The sequence below is a fragment of the Perognathus longimembris genome, chromosome 11 (genome assembly GCF_023159225.1).
Source record: "Perognathus longimembris pacificus isolate PPM17 chromosome 11, ASM2315922v1, whole genome shotgun sequence".
Lineage (NCBI taxonomy): Eukaryota > Metazoa > Chordata > Mammalia > Rodentia > Heteromyidae > Perognathus > Perognathus longimembris.
This window is the reverse complement of record NC_063171.1, coordinates 65756559-65770529: the sequence shown is the minus strand read 5'-3', so window position 1 is coordinate 65770529 and position 13971 is coordinate 65756559. Positions and strand designations below refer to the sequence as shown.

The 13971-nt window shown below is 41.5% G+C and overlaps 1 protein-coding gene across 1 annotated transcript in view; it reads right to left on the bottom strand.

Annotated features, from left to right (window-relative positions):
• Sdccag8 (SHH signaling and ciliogenesis regulator SDCCAG8) overlaps window positions 1–13971 on the bottom strand; it is a 183709-nt gene that overhangs the window by 150436 nt on the left and 19302 nt on the right. Inside the window, exons 5-8 of the mRNA XM_048358258.1 lie at window positions 9416–9541; window positions 3681–3821; window positions 2575–2639; window positions 161–349 (exon numbers count right to left, since the gene is read on the bottom strand). Coding sequence (XP_048214215.1) covers window positions 161–349; window positions 2575–2639; window positions 3681–3821; window positions 9416–9541 — 521 coding nt within the window. The remainder of the gene's footprint in view (window positions 1–160; window positions 350–2574; window positions 2640–3680; window positions 3822–9415; window positions 9542–13971) is intronic.

Sequence of the window (13971 nt, the reverse complement as noted above, 5' to 3'; positions counted from 1 at the left end):
CATTCTTTCTTCAAGCAAGTTATAGTGAAGGAATCTTTAAAATCCTCTTTATCTGAAGCTTCACTTCACAGGTGAGTGAGCATGGGACAGAAGAGCACAAAGCCCTCCAAAGACAGGGTTTGCTGGCTGGCAGAGATTCTGCGCACGAATGCATACTCACTTGGTCAGCCTTTCAATGGTCTGGATGTGGACGTTGCTGTGGGTTTGGGAAAGAACAGCTTCATGCTGAGCACACTTCAAGCAAAGCCCACCAACGCGGCTGGGAATATTAGCAGCAAGAAGAGACTCTTTGTGTTTCAGCTGCCCCTTGAGGTCTTCACAATTCTTCTGACTTTCAGCCAAGTCCTTTCTAAAAAGAAGAGGAAAAAACTCTAGGGACTGACCAGATAAAAGTATATGGTTTTCATCACAATAAACTACTACCAACATTTATAGGTGTTTAACTTATGAGGTGCTTTCCACACAGTGTCTTATTAATTCTTACCATAATCCTGAAAGACTGATGTGGTTATCCTAGTTAACACTGAATATGGAGATTTAATTATACTAATTAACTCAATTTCTTGTAAGATTTTAATACAGATCAGTTTGTCTTTTAACTGAATCTCACTTCCATTAACATTCTACTACTCACATTAGAACTCTATTACTCAGCGTTTCTGTGCCGGGGTGTGGAGGTAGGGTCTGTGGCGGGTGGGGGTGGGTGGGGAAGGCAGGTAGCAGGAGCATATCTCAACTTGATCACTGTGCCAGAGGAGCCCACAACCAACACACCTACTTGTGACACAACATCTGCAACATTTGGGTTGAGCAGCTCCAGGAAAATGGAGGGTTAAAAGAAAAAGCTGGGCTGGGGATATAGCCTAGTGGCAAGAATGCCTGCCTCGGATACACGAGGCCCTAGGTTCGATTCCCCAGCATCACATATACAGAAAACGGCCAGAAGCGGCGCTGTGGCTCAAGTGGCAGAGTGCTAGCCTTGAGCAGGAAGAAGCCAGGGACAGTGCTCAGGCCCTGAGTCCAAGGCCCAGGAATGGCCAAAAAAAAAAAAAAAAAAAAGAAAAAGCTAATCTAGTGACAGTCCAAAGTAGGGGAGAAAAATTAAAATAAAAGAGGAGGTGTTTTTGCCCCGTCTCCAAGATAGCATCTTTGACATAGAGAATTTTTATTTAAAAAGTGTCAGAGGCTAAGAAAAAAAAAATTGAACTTTGGAAGCAAATTCCAAAGTTCAAAGGGCTCCTTTATTGAATTTCTGTCAGGTTCAGACTCATAGGTTTGGCTACTAGACATGACAAATGAGAAAAAATTTAAAGAGCTAGAACTTCGGAAAATTGATCTCATCTTTTTAAGAAAATGCTTTTTAATAATCTTAAAATTATGCTACAAGTGAAGAAACCCAAGAATAAAAAATATATATATAAATCATTCCAAATTGGTGTTTTAATGTAATTAAATAAGGGATAGTTAAATTCTGAATGTCAAACCACAATAGATATTAAAATCTAATGAAGTAAAATTCGAAAGCAAGACAGTAAATATTAAGCTACTTTTAAATGTTAGGTTTCTTTTTGAAAAAGTAAAAACATCTATCAAAATCCTCAGACTCATCAGGACAAACTAGGAAAAGCGTAAGAATACATTAAAAATAAATAAGTGCACCAAGCCAGGCATGGTAGTACAAGAGTATAATCCAGTTAGTCAAGAAGTAGAAGCAAGAAAATAGAAAATTTGAGCCCAGCATGAGTATGATAGGGAGATCTTGTCTCAAAAACAAAAGTACTGGGGGGGGGGGGGTTGCTCAAGTGGTAGAGTCCTTAGGACTGTAGACATGAGTTCTAGTTCTTATCTTCTAGTTGTATCTAGTTGGTACATATGGGCTAGAAGATTTTAATACTTATTTTAAATTAGACTTACTAAAATTGAATTACAAAACTATTTAATCTGAAAACACTATTGAAATTTCAAAGTGTTTGACTTAAAAATACTTTCTTACCACTATTTTAAAATAACTTTTAACAAAACAAGTCTTTTTCTAAGTATACACAAATCACTAATGGTTAATCTATAATAAATAGGTTATATTGAGATTTATAACACCTATATATTATAGATCGATACTTTAGTCCATACTAAAGTACATGACCATTCATCAAATACACTCAATTTTTGCACAAAACTCAAACAATCATACTATTGCCACAGTTTAAAATTAGATGAAGAGCACAAAAAAATGCTTGTAATTTCAAAACTGAGTGCTCTATTTTCACCACTTTACTACAAAAGAATAATCTATAGGGACAACTAGTAAACTTTATATCGGTGAGCAAACATAAATATTCTACAACTGATGAAGGGATAGAATTTACTGTTTAGCTCATACAAATGAGATTTAGAAAAGAATGCACAGTTTTTTGTTCTTTCACCCATTAATAATCTGAGAACGTTTTTACACTGCATGCAAAATGTTATTAAGTAATTCTAATATTGAACAAAACTCACAGAACACTAAGCATTCAAGTGTGCTTAAGACCATCATGTTTTTGTTGCAATTATCAATGGAGGATTTCACTTTACCTCAAAAATGTCAACTGAGATTCCAGGATTTCACTCTTGGCCTCATATATAACTTTTAACTTCTCCTACAGATTAGAAAAAAGGAAAAAAATGCATTTTCTACATGTCCTGTATTTAATAAACAAAGTTAAATTACTAATATATATTAAACTTTTCTTTTCCTTTTACCTTTCAGCTGGCTTACTCTAAGTTTCATTAGGTGAATGCCTACCAGGAACTATTGAATCACTGAATAGCAACAGCTGATCTTTATTTTCTTCATCAAAATTGCATACAGTAGGTATTACCCCTAAAAATATGACTCTGAGAAAAACAACCTTAACTTTTCTAATTATGACCGTGAGGAAAAAATTAAAATATTATCAGAATCACCCCCCACCCCACATGACTTCAGCTTAATTGGCATACAATGTGTGTGTGCTGGGTGAATTATACAACGGAAATGTGTAAGTTACACAACAAAAAGCCAAACAGGTCCACTACCTATTACAAGCCTCTGCTGTTTCCAAATGTTCTTTAATTCAGCAACTATTTACTAGATATCTAAAACAAAGGAGCTTCAAACCTCAAGGAGCTTATCTTCTAGAAAGGAATAGAAAGAGAGGTGAACAATTTCATTTACATGCATTTGCACTAGTGAGATATGCAGAAGACTAGACAAAATCAGAAAGGCCTATACTTCATTAACTTAGCCAGAAAGAAAGCTTCACTGAGCAAATACTAAGAGACTAGGAGGATGATTTCCAGTATCACATATGTCAAGAAAAAGAAGACACAGAAATTTGAATGGACCTCTAAATAGGGGTCAGCAAATGCCCAACAAACACATACAAAGATATTTAAGGGGCTTGGAATGTGGCTTAGAGGTTGAGTGGTTGCCTAGCATACACAACGTCCTGGGTTCGATTCCTCAGCACCACATTTATAGAAAAAGCTGGAAGTGGCACTGTGGCTCAAGAGGAAGAGTGCTAGCCTTGAGCAAAAAGAAGCCAGGGACAGTGCTCAGGCTCTGAGTTCAAGTCCCAGGACTGGAGCGGGGGCAGGCACAGACAGACAAGCAGACAGACAGACACAACTGTATAGGCAACAAGCACCCTGGGACTCACCAGTTCCACCTTCCATTTTTCAGCCTCGCCAGCACACACAGCTGTGCCCATGTCTACATCAGCCAGAGGGAATGATCTCTTGGCAGCTTTATCCAACCTAGAATCTTCACCTGTCTTAACCCACAAATTCTGCATATTTCCCTAAAAGAAAAATGTATTAGCAATTATAATTGGCATTCAACCTTAAATAAGCATGCAGACTTTACAAACCAAATGCTGATATTTTTTTACGCATGTTGCAGGAGGGGAAAGCATATGCTTCTCAACTACAGGAAATCATGTTACATTCGGGGCTGTTAGGGTCCTATTGCACAGCAGGTGTTATGAAGTCAAATGTGAACAAAGAGGGCTGCGTGTCAGAGCATTCTGCATAGGGGTTATCCCTTACTCCTCTGAAGACAGACACTCTCGGAACACGTCCCCTGTCTTGTCTTGTCTGTCACTTCCCACATTTCAGAGCCACATAGCTAATAACAGTAAAAACTGCAAACACACATGCTCTTTGCTATGTGCCAGACGCTGCTTTACATATTCCCACACAGTTTAGTGATGGTCACAGAGGCAGGGTAAGTGGAATTTAATGTATATTTTATTTACAGTGCAATACATAAGCAATTATCATTTCAATTTCAATTATCATGTCAAGGTAAGTGCTAAGCCAGTGATGTGCATGGAGAACTAGGCTAGAATAGAAGAATACAAATGTAAACTCTCTGGAGAAGTTTTGGCCCTAGTGGGCTATTCAGATGGGGAAGGGGAACGTCACTAAAATTGTCAGAGAAGTGTGAAAGAGCATGGTAACTGCAAGAATCATAAGAGGTGAAAGTACAAGGTCATGCATGCCAGAACATGAAACTTGATAATCAAATAAGGGGCGTAACGGTAACACAGCCACGCTAATAAAGATGTACTCGATTCTGAAGGCAGGGTCAAATCTCCCAATATTTGATTGCATTCAAACTTGTTTTTGCAGCTGGGCAGCTGGTGGCTCATGTCTGTAATCCTAGCTACTAAGGAGGCTAAGATCTGAGGATCGCGGTGCAAAGCCAGCCCAGACAGGAAAGTCCATGAGACTTAGTGAATCACAAGAAAACTGGAAGTAGTGCTGTGGCTCAAAGTGGTATAGCACTAGCCTTGAGCTGAAGAGCTCAGGGACAGTGCCCAGGCCCAGAGTTCAAGCCTCACAATAAAAAAAAGAAACCCAAAAACAAAAAACAAAAACTTGCTTTTGAGACCAAAATGGAAAGGGACACAAATTTTGCATGGAGAAACTGGAGAAACCCTGTAGACCACAGACTGCTGGATTATAATACAAAGTACTATTGTTCTTTTTAATATACTTTTGTTGTTATTGTTAAGATGTTGTATAGAGGTGTTGCCATTTCATAAGTACAATTATTCTTTAGAAAAAAGTTCTGGTCTAATGAACACTCTGTTTTTCCACAGATAATGTTTAAAAATTTGAATGGGGGCTGGGAATGTAGCTTAGTGGTAGAGTGCTTGTCTAATATGCATGAGGCCCTGGGTTCAGTTCCTCAGCACCACATAAACAATAAATAAAGGAAATAAAATTAAAAGAGAAAAATAATAAAAGTATTTGAATGGTGTATTTAACCAAGATTTGTTTAATCTATGTATGTTAAATCCCTATATATCATTTGTGATCTTTTATTTCTTATTGAGGAGAGTGCTGGTCATGGAGCCAACGTGAACAAACGTACAAAAAAATAACTCAGAAAACTTATATTTCAGGGGCTGGGGAGATAGCCTAGTGGCAAGAGTGCCTGCCTCGGATACACGAGGCCCTAGGTTCGATTCCCCAGCACCACATATACAGAAAAACGGCCAGAAGCGGCGCTGTGGCTCAAGTGGCGGAGTGCTAGCCTTGAGCGGGAAGAAGCCAGGGACAGTGCTCAGGCCCTGAGTCCAAGGCCCAGGACTGGCCAAAAAAAAAAAAAAAAAAAACTTATACTTCAAAAAACAAACAAGCTTCTAAAGCCAGGTGTCAGTGGCTTACACCTATACTCCTAGCTACTCAGGAGGCTAAGATCTGAGGATCATGGTTCAAAGCCAGTCTAAGCAGGAAAGTCAATAACATTCTTATCTCCAAACAACTACCAAAAAAGCTGGAAGTAGAGCTGTGACTCAAGTGGTAGAGTGCTAGCCTTCAGCATAAGAGCTCAGGACAGCACCCAGGCCCTGAGTTCAAACACACACACACACACACACACACACACACACACACACACACACACACTTTCAGATATTTGAATGAGTACACATTCCAACATTTCTGATTTGGGATTGTCTTAAATTTTTAACTTTAGGTAAAGCTTTCCAAGGAAGAGAAATTTCATGAAAATAAATAGAAGCCACGAAAAACGAAAACAGAAAACAAAGGTACTTGGACATTTTGGTTTAAAAAAATAATCAGCTTCCCTTTTCAACATCTAGGTCATATATGAGGCCAGTCTGGAGTTAACAGGGAGATACACTGAGTAGGAGGTCTATATTTTTTTTTCTGATGGAATATTTCAATTTTCTAGAACCATTTGGCTCAAAACTGACTAGCTCTATCTAATTTCTGCAGAAGGGAAGCATGAGTTCAAGGAAGGTAAAGAGATTTGAGGACTCTGATAGTGGAGGTTTAAATCCTGGATTTGCCATTTTATACATCTGTGTCATTAGACCAGTTCTTTAGGTTCCTTCACTGTTGTGCATGTAACAATAAACAGATAATACCACCTGCTTTGTGCATGCACTAGGACACTGCTCAAATACAGTGCCAACAATGTGCCTGGTACAGTGGCTAACATATACAACCATGAAGTCATAGATACATGTTCCTTATGACATGATGGTTGTTTTAGCAATTTTTACAAAAGAACACATTAGGAAACACTAGAAAAATCTATATTCAAATGAGCTAATAGCATGGGTAATAGACAACACCTTAATGGAGTCATTTAAAAAGTCTCCTCTAAAAAATACAATCTCTCTTTTTGGTTTATATTCAAGATATTCTAAAAAAAGTGTTACTTATATTAAATCTCCAACATAGTAGCATGTGTATGTCTATAAAATGGATCAATTCACCTACAAAGGTAAAAAGTGGGGGTACAATTATATAATAATAAAAATACAAAAGTCGCTGGGCATCAGTGGCTTACACCTATCATCCTAGCTACTCAGGAAGCTGACTTCTGAGGATCAAAGTTCAAAGCTAGCCTGGAGAGGAAAGTCCCTGAGACTCTTATCTCCAATCAATTACCAAAAAGTAAGAAATAGAACAAAGTTATAGAGCACTAGCCTTGAGCACAAAGTGCAGGAACAGTTCCCAGGCCCAGAGTTCAGGTTCAGGAGAGGGAAAAGGGGAAAAAAAATTTTAACCTAATATTAATTAAATATCAAAGTCACTTGACCTAGCTGCAACAATCATTTTGATTTCTGTCTGACATTGTACACCAAGTGAATGTTTAAGATCACTAGCAGGGTCTCCCTGTAACCTTGTCCATTCTACACTGAGGACTGTAGTTTTTTTCTGACAAATTCCCTTTGCTACACACTGGAAGGAGAGGGTGCTGCCATTTCCTCTGCCCCCTCACTTCCCCTGCTCTGTGACTCACTGGTCTGCTTGATTTCCTTTCTCAGTTCTCTTCCCCTTATGCCACTTCTATGAATAATTGACTCACTAAGTCATTACATATTTACAAGGAAGGCAAAAAGAATATTTTTAATGAGCTGTGTAGTTTTCATATGGTGATTTCTTCAAATGGACATTAAAGTAGGTAAGATGGAATTTTAAACACACACACACACACACACACACACACACACACACACACACACATATATACATCTTCAGAAAAAAATATAAAGCTAAGGGAAAAATAACTGACCACAAACTTGAATGTAAACGGGGGAAAAATGAAACAGTAATCAGCCAACTTTATTTTACAGAGTTAATAAAACTGAAACGCTATACATATAAATTCTAGTACACATAGAACTTGGGGATAGGAAATGAAATACTAGGTCAGATTTGGAAAATAAACTTCAAAAACAGAATCAAGCTAGGCACTGGTGGCTTACATCTTTTAGCTATTCAGAGGTTGATTCAAGGTTCACAGCCAGCCCAGGAAGACAAGTCCACAAGACTCCTAACTGCCAATTAGCCAGGAGAAACAAACAAACAAACACCAAGCTGGAGCTTCATTTTTCTTAACAAAACTTGTTTACTAGTAGCAATTACTCAAACACCACAAGAATCTATTTCAAACTAAGTCTGTAATAGGCAAGTATGAAAACTTTCATGGAACACTGAATTTGTCTCAAAAAAAGCAGAAAAGCTATGATTAACTGTGAGCTGTAGCAAAAGAGTAGAAAACATCACTAGTGCAAAAAGATCTCTGATAGTTAGGTGATATGGAACCTGTGCCCGTACTCCTTCTCTGCAGCTCAGGCTGATTCTGCATGGAGTTGGGAGAAATGGGAGCTACCAACTGCTGCATGGAAGGAGTCTTTTTCTGGCTTGCTTTATGTTTTGATTCATGGGTGCCCAGGTAGATGGCATTCTGTCAGCAGGACACTGTTGTCCTGGATGGTGAGACTACACTGGGTAGAATCTAGTTTTTAGTTGTTATGCTTAATGTGAAGGATTAAATTAATTTAAGAATGATTCTGAAGTCTGCAGAACGTGGCGTTCTGTGTAGAAACTTTAGTAAAATGCAAGTAAGCTGTGGGTATTATTGATCTGATGAGGTATTTTTAATATTTGTAACTGGTAACTTAAAAAAAAGAATACTGCAAAAAAGCTTTTTGTATGGAATTCTGTCTTCGGTAATCTATTCATTCTGCATCATGAAATCCACCTCAATCCTTTTACCAATCAAATAAGCTATTGCTCTTGGTTTGAGGTGAGACCTTAGTCTCAGAACCTTCTAAAACATGCCTAAGCTAATTGTGACTTACCCAAAGATTATGTCAATTTTAAAAATAAAAGTGGTTTTTAAAATTAAAAAAAAAGATCTCTGATAAGTCAAAGGTATGAAAATTAGACTTGATTTACATATCGCCACAAAATTATGTGTCAGAATTACAGAGATTATCTAATCTACTGTAAACTATGGGCCACAGACAGCCACTGTGGCAACTCATTAAAAACTCATCAATATGAGATCTTAATACCAAACTAAGTGACAGAATCAGGAAGAAGCCCCAGGAACCTCAAGGTCTTACCTGACAGATCAAACTACAAAGAACAAAGTTGCTAAATATCAGCTTCTTAGTAACAATGGGAAGACTGAGATTTTGATTCTTGGACAACATTCTTTCTGACACACCATGTTCCTAATTAGACTTATTAAGATTTTAGAGGTCAAGAAAAATTAGAGAAATCCAACGGAGACCTAACGCAGGTTCCGGACAGTTTCTAGATTTAACGAAGTCTTTCCGATGTAACATTTCCCGCTTTCAACCTCACTGTGTACATGTGGCTTTAAAAGCGATAAGGCAACACTCCAGAAAACGGAGTGACTGCTAGCATCAGTGCATGGGTTCACAGTAGGATTTAATCTGCCACAGGAAATTCTAACTTGTGAGGCATCAGGCAAATGCCAGCATAGTACCTTGGCCAAACTTCCATGAGAGAATCTAAGCAGTTCAGAGGGTTGGGAGAGAGGGCAGAAGGGAGTATTCAAAGAAAAATAAAATGTATGGTTATAAAACATGCTTACAGATGCATCCTGGGGGGGTTGTTTCCGCATTGTCTCCTCTTGCCTTTGAGATTTCAGCTCTTGCTGGAGGCTTTCATTTTCAAGTACCACCACTTGTACCCTATTTTTCATTCCAAAGAGTTCTTCCTACAAAAAGCAGAAACCAAAATACATTGTCACATATTTTTAAACACTGAATGCTAGACAATCTAGAACAATATGAGGCATGGAAGACTTATGCTATCAATTTCCGAAAATACTGTAGCCATATTTAGATGTGGAAAACTATATAAACACTAGTTAACAAAGCAAAGGTGAGAGCTGAGGGTGCACTATCATAAAGTGTGCAATTCTTATGCTATCAATTTCCGAAAATACTGTAGCCATATTTAGATGTGGAAAACTATATAAACACTAGTTAACAAAGTAAAAGTGAGAGCTGAGGGTGCACTATCATAAAGTGTGCAATTCTTATGCTATCAATTTCCGAAAATACTGTAGCCATATTTAGATGTGGAAAACTATATAAACACTAGTTAACAAAGTAAAGGTGAGAGCTGAGGGTGCACTATCATAAAGTGTGCAATTCCTGACCATTTCCTTCTCCACAGAGTGAGGCTTTTAAAGGTCTGAGTTATCTCTGATATTTTTGAGAATGTAGTACATGATGCTGAAAACTAAGGTTAAGACATATTAAGATCAAATGTCAGTAATTTGGAAGAATAAAACAAGGAGACTCTGAGATTAAAGCACAGAAATGTGTGGTGATTTTTTTTTTTTAATGAACTGGTATCAGATGGAAAGAAATTGTAGGAAAAGAGGTTTGATAGAAAGTTTTGAGTTCTCCTTTGGCCTTGTAGGGTATAATATAAAGTATCTGTAACATGAAGTTACAGAAAAAAAACCGATCAGAATTGCTATTAAATAATACCTCACTGTATGAAAATAAATGTCAAAGATATTGACATAGTATGGCTCACACCTGTAATCCCAGCTACTTGAGATTGGGGGAATTGCAGTTCAAGTCCAATATGGACAAAATAGGCAAGAAGTTAACAAGATATTATCTCAACAAATAAGCTGGGCATAGTGGTATACAACTGTAATTCCAGCTATGTAGAACAGAGGTAGGAAAACTGTAGGTAATCTGGAAAAATAAAAAGGCAAAAGGGATGGAGACCTGGCTGACTGAAGTGGTAGAGCACTTGTCTAGCAAGTAGACAGCTCTGAGTTCAAGCCAAAATACCACCACCCCAAAAAAATCAATACTTAACCTAGTGTAATAAAAAGTTATTATATCGTGGTAAGTTCCTAGCAACTGTTTTATTTAGGAACAAAACCCAACACCAAGCCAGGTACAGTGGCTCATGCCAGAATCCAGCTTCTCGGGAGGGGAAGTTGTCCAGCCTAGACAAATAAGCAACGTGGACGTCTGTTATCCCAGCTACACAGCAGGCCGCAGGGAGGAGCCACGCGAAGGAGCGCTGTGGGCTCAGGCCAGCCAGGCAAAAATTTTGTCCAAGACCTTATCTGAAAATGACTAAAGTCAAAAGGGCTGGGGGCAAAATAAGAGTAATAGAGAGCCTATGTAGAAAATACAAGGCTCCCAAGTTCAAACTCCAATTTCTAGAGAGAGGGAAGATGGCACCATGACAATAGGGAGGCACCCCAACTCGCTCCAACTGAATAGTGAGCTGGGAACTCCAGCACCCAACACCCCATCAAGAATCCAGCAAACTCAACAACCAGAAGCAAAATAGAAACACAGGAAACAAAAAAGAACAAAAAGGGGCTGGGGATATAGCCTAGTGGCAAGAGTGCCTGCCTCGGATACACGAAGCCCTAGGTTCGATTCCCCAGCACCACATATACAGAAAAAACGGCCAGAAGCGGCGCTGTGGCTCAAGTGGCAGAGTGCTAGCCTTGAACGGGAAGAAGCCAGGGACAGTGCTCAGGCCCTGAGTCCAAGGCCCAGGACTGGCCAAAAAAAAAAAAAAAAAGAACAGAAAAAGAAGAGCCTATAACCTGCACGGAGCCAGAAAATCTCCGGGGTACCCCCCCCCCACACCTGCCGACCCTGGCCCAAACAGGGCCAGGTTGGGAAAGGGGACCCAGCACTGGCAAACCAACAGCCAAAAAGTCACGCCAGGAGCGCAGAGTCCAGACAGCATGAGCTCCACGGACCCCAGGGGGAGCGCGGACCGACCGAGACGGACGGTGGCAGTGAGGGACCGAAGGTGCAGGACCGAACGGCCGGGATCAGCCATAAACAGCAGGGGAACTGCGCGTTGCAGACAGGGAGAGCTGGGACCACCACCACCAAACGACCGATTGCCACACCCCAGCACCCCAGCCCCAAAAAGCCCACAGCAGCACGGGACACACACACAAAATCCAGGACCAGTAAGTTCCCCATTAGCCCCCCCCCATGGGAGACCCAGCTCTGGCAGAGACCCAAAACCTACAAAGAAGCTAGAGCTCCCTCCCTCCCCCTCCCTACCCCAAGGGAACAAAGGAGCCCCATCTCTGGCAGCTCTAGGACCCTACAGCCTCTGGGAGGACACGAGAACTAGCAGAGGTGGAGCAGCGCCCAACAAGGGGACCGGGAAACACCTTAATCAGGCATCCCCCCGAAGCCCCAACAGAGGAGCCTGAACCTGTCCGCACCAGCCCTGCCCCCTCCCAGCAGGGGCCCGGGGACTGGTAGGCATTAGAAGCCCCACCTGAGGCGCCTGGTCCTCGCAGACTTTTTGAACAACAGTCACAGGCTCGCTGGTGTGCAATACCAGCACAGTAGGGACACTTGAGCCCGATCACATGCCCCCCTCACAGCGGAGGCGCAGAGAGTCTGTGGGCACCAACCCGCGCTTGGGACACTTGACCCTGATGGGGCTCACACATACCGCTCCCCACAGCAAACTCGCGAGAGGGCACAAGCACCCTCCAACAACTTGGGGCAGCACGCTCCCCAAAAGAAGCACTAGAGTGCACATGCATGCGCCCCCGAGAGGGCCAGCGTGCTAGCCCTCCAGCAGGAGGATCTCCTGCCCAACCCCCTGCGGGAGCGCACAAGCGGGCAAGCTGCCCCCTCAGCAGCAACACCTGCTCTGATAGGCGCACTCCACACGGGTGGGCAGGGCCCCCCAGTGGCAGCACCCACTCTGACAGGTGCACTCCACAAAGGTGGGCAGGGCCCCCCAGTGGCAGCACCCACTCTGATAGGTGCACTCCCCCCCAGCGGCATTGCCCGCTCTGATAGACGCACCCAGCACAGGTGGGCAGAGCCCCCCCAGTGACAGCACCCGCTCTGATAGGCGCATTCTGCACAGGTGGGCGGGCTGCCCCACAACAGCAACACCTGCTCCAACAGGAGCAATCCACACAGGGGGGCGAGCTGCCTCCCAGCAGCAAATCTCAATCTGAGAGGTGAGCTCCTCTGACCAAGGCACCGAGTGGAAAAAAGAACCAAAGAAGAGAAAAGCCTCCATGCCACACTGAATCAGTGACCCGCAAACCCCCACCAGGGGCACGCTAGAGTTAGCACAACACAGCAGCAGGACACTATCCTGCAGAGAAAGACACAGAACCTACCCACCTCCAAGTGCAGTGAAGGTGACCACCCCAGCAATGACCAACACGGTGGCGCTCACCCATTAGGCAGTAAAGTTCAACAGCCAAACTCAAACCCAGAGCCAGGACACAAACAAGTTTCCCACTGACGGACCAGTGGGAACCAGCACAAAGCCAAGCCAAGGAAGCCACCTACAGATCTCCAGATGCGCAAATCACAAAGAAATATTACAAATTTCATGAAAGGGCAAGCCAACTCGCAGGCTCCAAAAAGCAGTACGACCAAAGAGGAGATGAGGGATAAAAAAACAACTGAGGCTATGATAGCAGAAATGATGGAAAGCCTCAGGAACAAATTCAGAAAACAATTCCAGGAGTTTAGAATGGAAGTCTCAAAGGATCTTCAGGAAGACAAGAAAGAAATGGAAGCAAAAAGATACAGTGCAAACCTCCGTTAAAGAAGACCTTAACATCCTGAGAAGCGAAATGCATGAAAAAATAGATTTAAAATACAACTCTTTAAAGGAAGAAATTTCCACGATCAGAGCTGATCTGGTAACCATAAATAGCTCCCTGACATCCATAAACTCCACACTTGAATCCACAGCACAAAGAATTGACCATATTGAATCCCGAATCTCTCTCTTGGACGATGATGCAGCCGATAAGGACCAGAAAATTACCACACTCCAAGAAACGGTAAAGCTCCAGGGCAGACTAATCCAGGAGCTAATGGACAAAGACAGGAGATATAATCTGCGCATAATTGGAAGAGAAGAAGGAGCCGAATACCAGAGCAGAGGGCTTCAACATATTTTCAATAAAGTGATTGCAGAAAACTTCCCCAATCTCACAAGGGACCTCACCCAGGTAACTGAAGACAATAGGACGCCTGGCAGACCAGACCCTAGAAAATCCTTGCCCAGGCACATAATAATCAAGACTTCAGATCTCAAGAATAAAGAGCAAATTTTGAATGCAGCCAAAGCGAAGAAAAAGATTTATTA